Source organism: Balaenoptera musculus, chromosome 13 (assembly GCF_009873245.2).
Source record: "Balaenoptera musculus isolate JJ_BM4_2016_0621 chromosome 13, mBalMus1.pri.v3, whole genome shotgun sequence".
Lineage (NCBI taxonomy): Eukaryota > Metazoa > Chordata > Mammalia > Artiodactyla > Balaenopteridae > Balaenoptera > Balaenoptera musculus.
In genome coordinates this window covers 60,626,948-60,642,775 of record NC_045797.1, presented here as the reverse complement: position 1 = coordinate 60,642,775, position 15,828 = coordinate 60,626,948, and the positions used below count along the sequence as shown (strand labels likewise).

The 15,828-nt window shown below is 35.5% G+C and overlaps 1 protein-coding gene across 4 annotated transcripts in view; it reads right to left on the bottom strand.

Annotated features, from left to right (window-relative positions):
• The window catches only part of STRN (striatin), a 117,220-nt gene that overhangs the window by 69,515 nt on the left and 31,877 nt on the right, over nt 1-15,828 (bottom strand). For all 4 annotated transcript variants that reach the window (XM_036872834.1, XM_036872835.1, XM_036872837.1 and 1 more), the window contains exons 2-3: nt 12,463-12,566; nt 4,610-4,683 (exon numbers count right to left, since the gene is read on the bottom strand). In XM_036872834.1, coding sequence (XP_036728729.1) covers nt 4,610-4,683; nt 12,463-12,566 — 178 coding nt within the window. The remainder of the gene's footprint in view (nt 1-4,609; nt 4,684-12,462; nt 12,567-15,828) is intronic.

The window sequence follows — 15,828 nt, the reverse complement described above, 5'->3', positions numbered from 1 at the left end:
AAATAAATTTTTGAAAATATACACTAGATTAATCCAAAAGAAATCAAAAAATGAGGAAAAGGGAGCAAAGAACAGATTGAACAGATAGAAACCAAACAGCAAAGGTGACAGCTTTAAAGCTCACTGTATCAATAATCACATTAAATGTGAATGGTCTAAACGTCTCAGTTAAAAGGCAGAATTTGTTACTCTGGATAAAGATATTCTATTTTTAATAAGTATCTGGCTTCTAATATTAAGTAGGAGAAACTGAAATATGAAAGATAAATAGATTTTAACATAACTTAGGGTAATATTCTCCTAAGGGAGAAATGTAAAGGTTTGGAAGTGGAACAAAACAGGAAAAATGTCAGAGGGGAATTACGAATTTTTTTGAAAAACGTTTCAGAAAACATCTGGATTATCAGTTTCAGGAAAATATAGTAAATGGATAAAAGAATGAAGAAGGAAAAATGCCTGCTTCTTTAATTTGGATACACGACCTTCTACCCTCTCCTAGTCACTGTCCTCATCACTGTCATCTACAAATCCCTTGATAACACTCTAAACCAGGCATCCTTCCTCTGTAACCAAACTTTTACATCATCTTGAGTGAAGTTAATATTCATGTGGGTGATCCACTTCAGCTTCTGCACAACCACCACCCTCTCCAGCTGTCATGCCTTAGATATTGTCATTATGAAGAACTGTCACTGATGCAAACTCACTCTCTGAGCATATCCTTCAGGCTCAGTACCCCTGATTTACCAGGCACTTTGATTTAGGTGGGACCTTAGATCAGGGGCTGGCAAATTTTGGCCTGCAGGTCAAATCCAGCCTGCCACACTTATTCATTTATGTGTTGTGGCTGCTTTCATGTTATGATGGCAGAGTTGAGTAGTTTCAACAGAGAACACATGGCCTACAAAGCCCAAATATTACTATCTGGCCCTTTACAAAAGAGTTTGCTCACCTGCTCTAGACTGTTGCCTATCCCCTTACTTTGATCCATTAGCCTCCCTTTGCCTTCACTTTCTTTCCTCTCTAGTTTTAGTTCAGGGTCTATCAATTCAACCATTCTTTTGACAGTGTCTTCATGTCCCCTTGTCTCTCCATGAATTCAACTGTTAACTATTTTCATTCTATTATCTTTTACCTAGGCTACCAATTGTGCAGACCAGCAGCACTTCTATATAAACTTACGATTACACACCTCAATCGGACCCTTAGCTTTTCTCAATCTTACTATTTCTTAGTAAATTTGTCCTCCTGTTCATTATTATTTTAAACCTTCTCCACTCTTCTTAAACCTCTGATGTATTCTTAGCAGATAATCCAGTCTCATACATAAAGCTATCGTATTAACACCCACCACCAGACCTAAACCCAAATCTACACACCCATCACCTAACTTCCTATATTCTCTCTTGGTAACAATAAAAGACATGCTCCTCCTGCCATTCTCCAGCTATGTTCAGAATCCAATCCCTATCACTTCTTCAGATACCTTCATATCGTATCTCTGCTCTCTCCTTTTTATTTGCTCCTCCTCTAAGAAACATGTCACACACACATATACACACACACACACATTCTCTCTCTCTATTCCTTGACCCCATGGGTCCTTTCAGCTATTTCCCCCTAATCCCTCACCTTCACCTCCACAATCTAGGCTTCCTTAAAGCTTACTACACTTAGTCTTCACTTTCTACGCACAGTCTTCGTTTCTGCCCTCAACTCTCTCCTAAGACTGCTCACAATAAAGTTCCCAGTGACCTGTGTGTCACTAAGTCCTAGAGATACTCTTCAGACCCCTGGGCATTAATCAGTAGTGCTGAAGGATCCTTCCTTCTGGAAACCCTCTCTTCTCTTTATCTCCATGCTCTTGATTTTCCTCCTACCATTAAAATAATCCTCATCAGTTTCCTTTTCAGGTTTCTATTCTTCTACCAGTTTTTAAAATGTTGCCATTCCTCAGGGCTCCATTTTAGACCCTCTTCTTACTCTGCATAAGGTCCCTGGCTGAGCTCTTCCACCCCAGTGGCAATGAGTGTCATTAGTACTAGATGCTATATGCTCTCAAATCTACATATTAAACCCATGTCTCTGGCTTGAGCTCCACACTCACATGCTCAGCGGTCTACTAGCCATTTCTGCTTGATGGCCTAACAAGTAAATCCAAAAGTGAACCCACCATCTTCCAAACGTACTTTTGGTCTAGTTTTTTAAACTAGAAGTGTGAGAGTCATCCTCGATTCTCCTCTTTTTAAATCCCCTACATCTAAACAAGAACTAATTTCCTGCAGATTTTACTTCCTAAATATTTCCTGAACACACCCACTTCTCTTCAACTACATTGTTAGTACCCTTGTCAAGGTAACCTTCCTCGTTTACCCAGGTGACTGCAAAGTCCTCTATCCAGTCTCCCCATCTCCAGTTTTACTCCTCTCTACCCATCTTCCACACTGCTGTCAGCGTGATCTAAGAGCAAATCTGATCACAAGAGCCCTGATTAAGACCCTTCAAAAGCCTTCTCATAACTCTCAGTTAATCTGCCCTCCTGGTTAACTCTCTAGCTGCATCTAGAAACACTCTTTCCCTCTCCCTCTCTACTAACTAATTATTTTGTTTCTCAAATGTGCCAAATTCTTCCCTCAGAAACTTTACTGCTAATGCTCTGCCTTTCTTCTACCTCTCATTCAACAAATATTTAGTCAGTCCTCTTTCCCTGGTTAATTCTTACTTGCCTTTCAAATGTCAACTTCAAATATCACTTCCTGCAAGAAGGCTTCCTTGATCACTTACAACTAGATTTGGTTCTCCTGCTACTGTGCTCCATAACACCTATTACTTCTCCATATAATTTTATTGTAATCACTTTTTTCTTTCATCTTCCCTGTAAAAATCCAACAGAGTACTATATTTTTATTCACAGAATTTGATTCTGGCTCTGACACAAGCATTACATATTTCATATTTAAAAGCTGAACAGTAGTTTGAAAGATGGACAGATGGAATGATACTAGGTATTACATACTAAGAAAATAAACCTACAAGTTAGGAATTATTTCCAGAATTTTCTCCAGTTTACAGATAAGGAATGGAGCAACCTCAGAGAGACTAAGTAATATCACAGGTATTTAAAGTGTTAGGACAGAGTCAAACTTACGTGTATCCAATTTCAAAGCCCAAACTTTTTCTACTGAGCCACATTCTCTACTTACAAGCATTTTGTATATACTGCAACTAGACCTTTATACTCCTAAATCGATATCCAAAAATTAGGAAACAAACATGTTTATGTAAAAGTAGTGATTAAAATCACTCCTTTGATTCAGACAATGTACTTTTAGGATAGTCTTCAACAAATAGCCTAGATTTAAAAACAAGAAAAAAAAATTTTTTTTAATGTAAGTGCATCTCAAGTTAAAAGAAGAGATGCCAAAGTAAAAGATAGAACAATGAAAAAAAAAACAAAGAAAAAAAATGTCAGTGATCAATTGGTATTGCTCTAAACGTCAAGGATTCAATATTCAGCCGTGGAAACGTGTTAATTACATTACTACACTGAACTGAACTATAAAATTGGCAGCACATTCAGAATAATTTTCTTCCTTCATACACTGTCAACACAGAAACAGTGTGGAAAAATGGGGAGAATTTGAATTTTGGAGTCAGTGGACCTGGGTTCAGATCCATATTCCCATTACTTAATAGCTGTGTGACCTTGGGCAAGTTTCTCCACTTCTCTGAGTTTAAATTTCATTCAGGTAAAATGAAAATAATATTATTTCTAATGAATAACTATATTAAGAATTAAAGTTAACATACATAAAGCCCACAGTAACCAAGGAAGGTATTTCAGTATGTGACAGTTATATCAGACATTTGATCCAGGAATTTAACCTGACATCATGTCAAAAACACACTCATCTGAAACATGGTGATAACTTTTCAACAATTTTTCTTACTTTTTCCTAACACCTACTAATAAGTCAATTATATTCCTTAGTATCTTTACAAGTACTATTTTTGTATTGTTTGATGGGGTGATGAGGAATATAGGAGAAGGAAAAAGAAGAAATAGCACAAAAAAGATAACAAATGTTTCAGCAGTTAAAAGACGTTCTGGTTACAGAACATCCTGTGGGTTAAGTCCAAAACAATTTTGCACCTGAAATTGAGGGATCAGACTTTAAGGATGAGTAATTCTCTTGTACTTAAAGAAGAAATCTCCTACCTCCATAGTTTCTACCCTTTCTCTCAGGATTTCAAGGGCATGATGTACTTTATATTACACATCTCAAAGTTCTCATTAATACTGGAGGGACCCAGCAACACACAGTTATGTTGGTGCATGTTACCCCATGAATTCTGATCCTTCCAGTAAGTGTAGAACATAAGCAGAAAGTGGGGAGCTAAAAGAATGGGGAAGAGGGAAACAGAAGGAAGGTGGTAGAAAATGATCTAAATGACACTTAGTGATTAGTGCCCAAAGATAAGTAGGTCAGAAAAAATAACTAATATGCAAATAATTAGAAATTAACTTGCAGTTATAAATACTGTTGCTACAAAATACTAGATATTAACTTCTTTTTAATCATTTAAACTTCCTTTAAAATTAGCTTACCAGAGTCATAGCTTGGAGGCTTCATATCTCCCTGATTCAATTCTGTTCCATATTTCAACTTGTGGTATTTAGCTCTACCAAAGAAATGAGAAAATACAAACCATCTTAAAACATATTTAAATGAACTTTAAGATATGTAACAGGAGTAGTCATCAGTATGCAGTAGTCCTGACTAACTTTCAACAGTTCAAAGCCTTCCACAGTGTCAAAGTCCTAATACAAAAGCGCTTGCCATTATTATTTTGTTGTTGTTATACCATCAAGTCCTGTTATAATAAATAAAGGAATAACACTGAGAATCATAAATCTTGTTTCTATAGTTACAAATGAACCAGATAACATTCTAGTTTCTGCAGTATTCAAATTTTCTTGATGACTGCCAGAGTACAATTCTATCAAAAGCAGTAAATAAGTTTGGATTGTGAAATAAACTTGAGAAAGACTAATCATTCTCAAAATTGAGCTTCGTTGTTTTGTTGTTTTTTTTTTTTGTAAAAAGGTCATTCATAATACTCTGCATTGTCAGGCAATTATGCTTTGCCAAGTAAGCATTAGAGTGAACAATCCAAAGGAGGGAGGGGGAACCAGCCTAAATCATCAATGTTGAATAAGACATTCTAGTAGGAATAAATATATTTTTTAGTAGCCAACGTATATTTTGCCTTTTCAGGAAGAACTGTGAACAGGAATACCTTCTTTTAAAAGCTAACTAGATGTTGTTATCTCTGGTTTATCCAATTTAACCATCTCAGATTTAACCATCCGAGACCAAAAAAATAATCCAGACAAGGTAAAAAATTTAAAGGTTAACTAAAAATGGCCATACTTAAAGTAGCTGTATATTTTGACTTGTTTGCTTCCCCAAAATATTGAGGCTATTACAATAAATATTCAATGTAATAAGACTGGGATAATAACAACAATAATAATTTGAAAAACCAAAGTAATAAAGTAATAAAGAAGGAATAAAAGGGTAATCAAATAGCCAAAATTTGAAAGTTATTTTTTTCTTTATAAAAGACTAACTGAGCACTTACTTTAAAGTTTTTATATTTCAAGAAAAGTATAAAGAAAATGAAAATTATTTGCTCAAATGTGTAAAATACTGGAATTCTTCATATTACTTTGCAATAATTATTTTGCAGTTACAACACACACAAAAAAAATCAACATTTTATACAGAGGGGAATCCTAAAACCTCTGAAAATTACAGATAGCTGATGTTCTATTTCTTAAAGTAGGTGGTAGGTACATGAGTATTTTTTATATTAGTCTTTATATGTTTTGCATAGATATGAAACATTTTGTAATAATATGTACCCATTAAAAAGAAAAAAGAATAAAGAATCTTTGTGTGCAAATATGGGATTGATCTTTAAGCTTAAGTAAAAAAACAAAGTACAAAATACTCTGTGTGTGTGTGTGTGTGCACGTGTACACCTCTGTGTGTTTTTTATATGTGTGTTATGGTTTTTAAGTATAATTGTCAAGCTTCAGATTTTTTAGAAACACACTTCATCTACCGTAAGACCAACTAACAATACCTCCTATAAGTAACTGGCCTGAGGACAGAATAAAAGCAGCGATAAAGTTTTATGGAGTTAACTTACGTATTTTTGTTTTACATATATATACATATTTATTTATATACACACACACACACACACACATATATATATACACAGACATATGAGGAAAACATTTTCAAACACAAGATACTGCACTATAGTGCATTCTAGTGGTCTTAGGAAAAACTACAACAGAGCTTACAGAAAAGGGAATAGAAAACATTCTATATAACATATGTAATAACACACTATGAACTAACATTTCATAAAAAATTAGATAAAGACAAAATAAGTAAAGAACTGCTGTGTTTGCTACAAGCTGTGCTCCCATGAATCAGGGTCTCCCTAGTGAATTGTTAAGTTCACTGAAAAATAATTTACTCACAGAACTCAACTTAGTAACATGCCTTTTGAAGTCAATATGCTAAAATACCTTCCCACTCATATTGCTTCCCATTGTTTTAACACTTCATTTCACTGTTAGCAATACTCTTGTTCCCTAAGCTTTTTCTGTCTAAATCTGACTGACTGCAAGTTAAATAGCAGATCTCATGCCTAAGAACTCTACATTTGATACATAGCTAGGCCTCCCAACTGGTCTTTACTGGATAAAACAGCATAAAATTACATAATTATAATATATTAAAGAAGTCCCATTATAGCTTTGTTTCAAAGTTAATTATTATATATAATATGCCTGGAATATAACACAACATTCCAATCACACTTTAAACGTTGATACTTAAAAATAATTTGATTGGAAATTGAGTTATTTGTAGTGAGATGGATGGACCTAGAGTCTGTCATACAGAGTGAAGTCAGAAAGAGAAAAACAAATACCGTATGCTAACACATATATATGGAATCTAAAAAAAGAAAAAAAAAAAGGTTACGAAGAACCTAGGACAGGAATAAAGACACAGACGTAGAGAATGGACTTGAAGACACCAGGAGGGGAAAGGGTAAGCTGGGACGACGTGAGAGAGTGGCATGGACTTATATATACTATCAAATGTAAAACAGATAGCTAGTGGGAAGCAGCCGCATAGCACAGGGAGATCAGCTCAGTGCTTTGTGACCACCTAGAGGGGTGGGATAGGGAGGGTGGGAGGGAGACGCAAGAGGGAGGAGATATGGGGATATATGTATATGTATAGCTGATTCACTTTGTTATAAAGCAGAAACTAACACACCACTGTAAAGCAATTATATTCCAATAAAGATGTAAAAAAAAAAAAAGATAATAATAATTTGATAAAATCCAACGAACTGTTATTGAATTCTTATGACATGCCAGGCACTGTACTGGCTGGTGGGAATAATGTGCAGCTTGTAGTCAGTTAAGGATAAACGCAAGGAGATAAAGAAGAGACAGAAATGTAAATAAATAACTCTAGCACATGGTGGATAAGAGCTATGAGTTATATCAAATGTTATACAAATTTAGATAAGGGATTATCTAATTCTGTCAAAGGTCCTGACAGTAGTCAAGGAGAGCTACCAAAAAGAAGGTAACACATGAGATTTTAGCTAAACCTCAAAACCTATAGTTCTACAATCAGACAAATGGACTGATGAAGAGGGTATTTTGGTCAGAAGGAACATCTTAAAAGTGGAAAAAAATACACAGTGGTGTGTGTGTTTGTATAGGACTAGAAAGGAGCCTGGATGTAGAAGGTTTTAGTAAGAAGAACTCTGAAATTAGCTAGATATTTTCAAGCAGGGATATAACATCTGTGTTTAGAAAACGAATCCCATGGACGTGGAAAATTAATCAGAATGAGAAAATGTATTAGAGGCAAGGAGGACAGTTGGGTTTTTACAGTGGTGCAGACACAAGAGATATGTGGAGCAAATGGAAGAAATGTTTCAGAATTACATTTTATATAGTGTTTGAGGTTCTTCAGTATAGAACTTCCTGAATAAACCTTAGGTTATACCCTGCGTGTTCTTGGAAAATTATATGTAAATTTTCTCATTTTGTAAATTTTATCACACTTTAAGGAATGCTTTGTTAATCCACTGCTAGGGGCTTCCCTGGTGGCGCGGTGGTTGGGAATCCGCCTGCCGATGCAGGGGACGTGGGTTCGAGCCCTGGTCCGGGAAGATCCCACATGCTGCAGAGCAACTAAGCCCGTGCGCCACAGCTGCTGAGCCTGCGCTCTAGAGCCTGTGAGCCACAACTACTAAGCCTGCGCCCTGGGGCCCGCGAGCCACAACTGCTGAAGCCCATGCACCTAGGAGCCCGTGCTCTGCAACAGGAGAGGCCACCGCGGTGAGAGGCCTGTGCACCCCAACGAAGGGTAGCCCCTGCTCGCCTCAACTAGAGAAAAGCCTGCACGCAGCAACAAAGACCCAGTGCAACCAAAAATATAAATAAAATAAATAAATTTTTTAAAAAATCAATAGCATAAAGAAAAAAATCCACTGCTAGGTGTGTAATCCTTCTTTAATGTTAAATATTCAGTTTTACTTAACTTTGGATCTTTTTAAGTGGGACGCCTTAGAAAATCTGTAATACAGCAATTCAAAACCATGATCCTTACTTAGGTTTTTACAAGTTAAATGACAAGATGTCTGGAATTTGCTCTAAAATAGATTGAGATGAAGCAAGATTGACAAAAATGTTAACTGTTGAGGCTTGGAGGTGTATATAAAAGATATTAGTCTCTGTACACCTATGTTTCAAATTTTCCTCAATTAAGAACTTTTTAAAATTGGCTTAACGTGTCAGAAAAAATAACTTCAGAATCAAAAGAACTGAAATGTTCCAATTTTTAAAAAAATCCCTTTGCATTAATTAAAAATAATTTCACAGTGAAAAGAACTCAAATGTTTAAGAGCTCTAATCCACAGAATTTTTTTTATTCCTTAATTTATTACACTTCAGTGGTGCCATTACATCAGGAATAATCTCACATCATTCCATGGACATCCAAAGATACAAAATCAGGGACACTTTTCCAGGAGAATCCCTTTAAGTTAAAAAGCAAAAAACAAAGAAACAATCTTCCCTAGACCCAGCCACTATCTCTCTTTATCTTTTCTGTTCTCCAAAGTCAAACTACTTGAAAAAATAAACAACTCAAAAAAATAAACAACTCTGTCTCCTCTTTATCTACCCTTCTCACCTCTCAGTCCCCTGTGATCTGGTTTATGTTCCTGCTACCTCACAGAAGCTTTCTGGCAAGGATACCAACAAGCGCCTAACTGGCAAATCCAGGACTATTTTCAGTATGCAACTTACTTGCGATTTGTTTGGCATCTGCAATTGTCAACCTCCCACCTGCTAATTTAGCTTGCTTCCAATATACTGCTCTCCCCTTCCTTCTCTACCATTCTTTTGCTGGCTCTTCTTCCTCTGTCTTTTCCTCAAACATTTCCATTTCCTGTGGCTCCTGCTAGTAATCTCTTCTTGTCCCACAAAACTTGTTCTGTTTGTTTCAGAGTTCTTATAATTTTACCCACAATGTTGATGATTCCCAACTACACATCTCTAGTTATGAGTCCCCCTCCCATAGTGGCTTTTCAACCCTAATTCTTTATCTTTAATTCACTTGATAATTTTCAAACTTCTCACTCAAGCCAGAAACCTGGGACTCATTCTTGAATTATCTTTCTTCCTCATCCCCTATACCAAATCATCTCCAAATTTTATGCTTTTTTTTTTTTCTATTTAAAATGTTTCATAGGGAATTCCCTGGAGGTCCAGTGGTTAGGATTCCAGGCTTTCACTGCCAGGGGCACAGGTTCGATCCCTGCTTGGGGAACTAAGATCCTGCAAGCCACGAGGCGCAGCCAAAAAAAAATAATAAAAATAAAAAATAAAATAAAATGTTTCATAGTGGCTAACTCCTCTGTTCTAGCAGCTACTACGTTATCATTTCTCATCCTAAACTATTACAATCTTCCTGCCTCTATTAACAGATCTTTTCAGTACATCCCCTAAATTGAGGTGATCTTTCTAAAATCTATTTTAGACTATTCCATGCTTAAACCTTTCAACTGCATGACAACTAAATGCAATATGTATTCCTAGATTGGATCCTGGACCAGGAAAAAAAATACTACAAAGATCATTATTAGGACATTTGGTAGAAAAAAATGCTATAAAGATCATCAGTGGAACATATGAATATGGGCTATATTAGATAATAGAACTATATTGACATTAAATTTCCTTAATTTGATAATGACCTGTAATTATTTAAGGGAATGTCCTTGCTTTTAGAAGATGGTTCCTTAAGTACTTAAGGGCAAAGGGGTATAAGTCTGCAAAGAAGTAGCAAATGATTCAGGGAAATAAAACAATGAGTACATAGAGAGAACATGATACAAGTAAATACAGCAAAATGTTGTCAACTGGTGAATCTGGGTGAAGGGTATATAGTTCCTGCAACTTCTATTTGTTTGAGATTATTTTAGAAGAAAATGTTTTTAAAAACTTGCAGTGTAAGATAAAAGTTTGAACTCCTTAGTTAGGCTCTCCATGATCTGGTTCTTGCCCATCGCTACCATTATTGCTTAAAAATCACAATTAACAAAAAAAAAAAAAAAAAAAAAAAATCACAATTAACACCTTACCCTCCATACACAGTAATCACAAATTTCTGAACACACCAAAATGCTTTGTTCCATGTCAAACGTTATCTTCTCTACTGCTTGAACCTTGCCCATCTGGCAAACACCTTATTTTTTATGATGCTGTTCAAGTCCCACCCCCGCTAGTCACACCCTCCTTTCTACTTTCACTGCCTCCAGATCCAAACAACCACTCCCTTCTCTGTGACCCCACCGTACCCTGTGCTGACTTCTCCCACAGCACCTAACTTACTGCACTGTACTTTTGTGGTTTCCAAGTCTGTTTCCCACTACTCTAGGCCCTGAAGGGACAAGGTTTGTGACTTGCTTCTTCTCAATTCCAGCACAGTACTTAAGTTGGATGGATAGATAAATGAATATGTTAATGAGAATGCGCGCACACACACACATACACACACACACACACACACACATACACACACACACATACACCATATCCTTGGTTAGTTTAATATTTGTATATTTTAATTTTTCTGACTTACAAGATAGTATAATGTACTGGTAAAGAGTACAAGCTTCAGAATCAGACAGACTGGAGGGATCTGAATCACAGCTCTACTGTAACTCTGCAACTCTACGTAAGTTACTTAGTTTTTAAGCCTCAGGGGCTGGTACATGGTAGTTAATAAACAGTTGCCATTATTAATGTTATTACACTCTCTCTTTGATTATGCCTCTCATTTAGATTGCTTAAAATCTCAAATATTCCCAAATTACACACTTTTAAAAGTTTTTTTCCCCACCATCTCCCCAATACAGCTTTCAATCAACCTCTCAAGGAATGAAAAGAACCACCAATTTTTCACTAAGAGGTCAATCCGTTTTCAACCTCTTGTGTCATTTAAAGATCCCATGTGAAGGTAAACACAACTTCTAATAAAGTTTTATCTACTTTTTGATATCCATAAGTAGCATCTTCTAAATGGTAGAAGATGCTTCAAAAAACTGAAAAGGGCATGTGGTCAAAAACAAAGCAAAATAGAGAATTTCAATATCACCTAACAAGTACTCAATAATCTAAAATAAAGAACTGTCTTATACTGCTGACAAAAAATTCCAAAGACCATCCACTAAAGCAAACAAACTTAATTCATATGAAAACTTCCAAAATTCTCATCCATGACCTATTGTCCTTTACTTGTGAACCAAGTTTAGTTCTTGAATATCTTAGACGCTAGCAGAATAGAAAGGTAAGATTCACTTCTGGAGAGATATGAATAGTTGATAGCAAAGGATCAAAATACCAAAAATGTCTATAAAAGGATTCTCAACACAGTCTGCCAGAGTAGGTTTCTCTCATAGAAAATACACCAAACTGAATAATACTAGATGATAGGAAAAGGGAGTAAGTATTATGAAATTTCCTTTACAACTCAAAAACTATTTCAATTCTATAAAGAAATAGATATCAACAGTTCAGAAGTACATACATTTCTTTAGAAAGGACAGAGTGGGGGAAAAATGTTGCTAAAATCTTAGAAATCATATAAATCAGTTTTTTGGTCATTATTACTAAACATTCATTAACAAATTAACATATTACAACCATTTCTAAATGTTTATTACAGATACTACTTCCTGAATTAAAAAGTAGAACACATTACAATGTGGATTTGTTGTAGGAATAACAGAAAAATCACTCCAGTATTTACAAGAACACTACCTTCCGTGTCACTGAATTACCTTTCCTGTTTAAGCGCATACTCCAGCATCTTGATCCTCCTCACAAGATCCTTCTTCAAATTTTCTTGACCTTTCCTTTCCCCCTGAAGGAAGGCAATCTGAGCCTGAGTAAGGAAAAGAAAGACAAAATTCAGTTTAGACGAAATAAACTTTTTCAAACTCAGCTGAAGAAAGAACCTTTGGAAGATGAAACAATTAGATGTAAAAAAATTTCTTTTTACAGATCTGTCACAAAGTATATAGAAGGGCACTGACTGCAAGCGGGGGAAATGCTTAACTTATTTTAAAAAAAAAAAGGACATCTATATAAATGTCACTTCAGACTAGCGATGTTACAACACGTAGTCCATATCCTCTAAGAGTCTATAATTGAAAACAACCAATATAAGTGGAGACATATGCAAAATACAGTACAGTTTGCTCAAGTGTTTGTCTTTTAAGGCATTGAGGGGGATTCTCCTTTATAAAAAGTGAAGATGGAGAACTACCATATGACCCACTATTCCACTTTTAGGCATTTATCTGAAGAACATGAAAACACTAGTTCAAAACACTAATATGCACCCCCATGTTCATTGCAGCATTATTTATAATAGCCAAGATATGGAAACTACCTCAGTGTCCATCGATGGATGAATGGATAATGAAGATGTGGTGTACACACACACACACACACACACACACACACACACCCCGGAATACTACTCAGCCATAAAAAAAAAAATTGAAATCCTGTCATTTGCAACAACATAGATGGACCTCAAGGATATTATGCTAAGCAAAATAAGTCAGATAGAGAAAGACAAATACTGTATGAGTTCACTCATATGTGGAATCTTAAAAAAAATAAAGATGAACAAACAAAACAAAAATAAATTCATAGATACAAAGAAGAGATTAATGGTTACCAGAGGGGAAAAGGGTTGGGGGGGCAGGCAACACGGGTCTAAGGCGTCAATTGTATGGTGATGGATGGTAACTGGACTTGCGGCGGTGGTCATTTTGTAGTTTATACAGATGCTGAACTATACTGCTGTACACCTGAAACTTACATAATTTTTTTCTAAAGAGTGAAGATGGGGAAAGGGGGTAAAGTAGAATCATGAGTTCTTATAATAAGCCTTGTAAAGTAAGAGTTCTCTGAGTTTCACCATCAACTCAAATTTTTTGATGGATTTCTTGTCTTAAGAGACTTTATCCTGGACCTCCCCTTCAAATAAGAAATAGCTGCCTTTTCTCAATCCCCACCTTTCACCCCATCCCCATTTAGATTTGATATGCAGGGGGAAAGAAAGTGAAAGCTGGGAAAAGGAAAATCAGAGAAAATGGCCCTCCATAGGTTCCTGGCTCCTCCCAAACATGAGAAAAAGAAAAAAAGAAAAAAACCTACATTTTAACATGAAACAAACTGTAAAACTCTAGTCTTCAGTTAGACAAAGGGGATAGGAAAGAGCAGCTCTCCATAATAATTAAAAAGATATTTAGAATTGAAATAATACTTTCCACTTAAGGAATTAAAACTATGTTGCAAATACTAACTTGTTAAAGTAACTCATAACACCACTAGGAGTGTGGGAGGAGATCTACTTAAGGGTCCTCAAAAATAGCTATCAGTTTCACTATTCTCACATTCTTTCACCTCTCATTTCTATTATATTAACTCAGATAATGTTATTTATATTTCCACAGTGCTTTCCATTTAAGTAAGCAAAAATTTACATTTAATTATGATCTTACCACATCCCTAAGGAACTGTGGATTATCCAACTAAGGTTTAGTGAATGAACCATTAAACTTACTTCTATTTGGTTTAAATGACACTCATTTCTTTTTTTTTCAGTACCATAATGAACACAAAATCCAACTCACCGAGCTTCTTATAACTTTCAGAATGTAGGTACTGTCATGTTTTTGTTCTCATTTCAATGAGCTCTTAAAATTTATATTGCAATTATAAGAAGGATTATTTTTATCTTATTGAAATATTTAAAAACAGGCTAAAGATAGTTCAGTTGTATACACAGGGGAAAAGGCATCAAATATCTACAATATCTGTATTCAATGATCATAAAACCTTTTGAAATTGTATGTTCTACAATGAGATCATTATTTTATATAAGCAGAATTAATAATACATGCATTAAAAGCTGACAAAAATGAATGTCCTGTCAAAAGGATGTAACAGCCCACCTTGTTTGGTCAAACAATGTTTTGGCCTAGAAGACAGGCTTCAAAATGGCTTTAATAAAAACAATAATTTGATCAGTATAATCATATAACCAAAGTAATAATAAAATTATCAATTTCTTCCTTTCTATACCCTTTGACTAGCTTTCTATTTCTGCCACCATCATTGGTCCTGGGTGATTCTGACACTTCAGCATATAATACTCAAAAGTCCTTACTGCAACTCATTCCCCAGCCTACCAACTACTCCTTATACTTCCAGGACACTTGCTTCCCCATCCTCCTATCAATTCACACACTGGACTACTTAATTATTTAATAAAAAATAAAAGACCCAGAATTGTTGGAGAGAAAAATTACAAAGAAGATGGAGGTGCCTAGAAAAGACAAACAAAAAGGAATAATAGGAATATCTGTGATATTCCTTGGTGATCGAAGAATATCTCTGTGACATTTCTGCCACAGATGCATAATGTGAAATCAATCATATGGAAACATCAGGCAAACTAAAATTGTGGGGCATTTTCATTAACTTTCTTGTAATCTTCAAAAGCATCAGGTCACAGAAGTCAAGGAAAAACTGTTTCAGATTGAAGGAGATTAAAAAGACATGAAAACCAAATGTAATGCATGATTCTGGACTAGATTTGGCTATAAAAGGATATTATTGGGACAAATGGCAAAATATGGATGGGTCTGAGGACTAGATGGTAGTAATACATCAGTGTTAATTTCCTGATTTTGACAACTGTATGTGGTTACATAGGATAGTACTTGCCTATAGGAGACAAACACTAAAATATTTGGTGGGTGGCAATGGGCCATCAGGTTGCCTGGCACCTTGCCCTCAAATGGTTCAGAAAAGAAAAATTCTTTGTACTGCCCTTGCAACTTTTCTGTCAATATAAGATTTTTGTTTTTGAAAAAAAACACTATGCCAACTTCCTTAATATGGTAAGACACAAACAATTCAATTCAAAGCCAGTATCATGTGTAATAGAGAAACCCGAGTAGTAATGACAATAGGAACAAAACAAGGATGTCCACTTCTTACCACAAATATTTAACGTTGCTCTGGAGGTGGTGGCCAATGTCATTAGTCAAGAAAGAATTAAGTTGGGAAAAAATGAAAACACTAATTCAAAAAGATGCATGCACCCTAATGTTCACAGCAACACT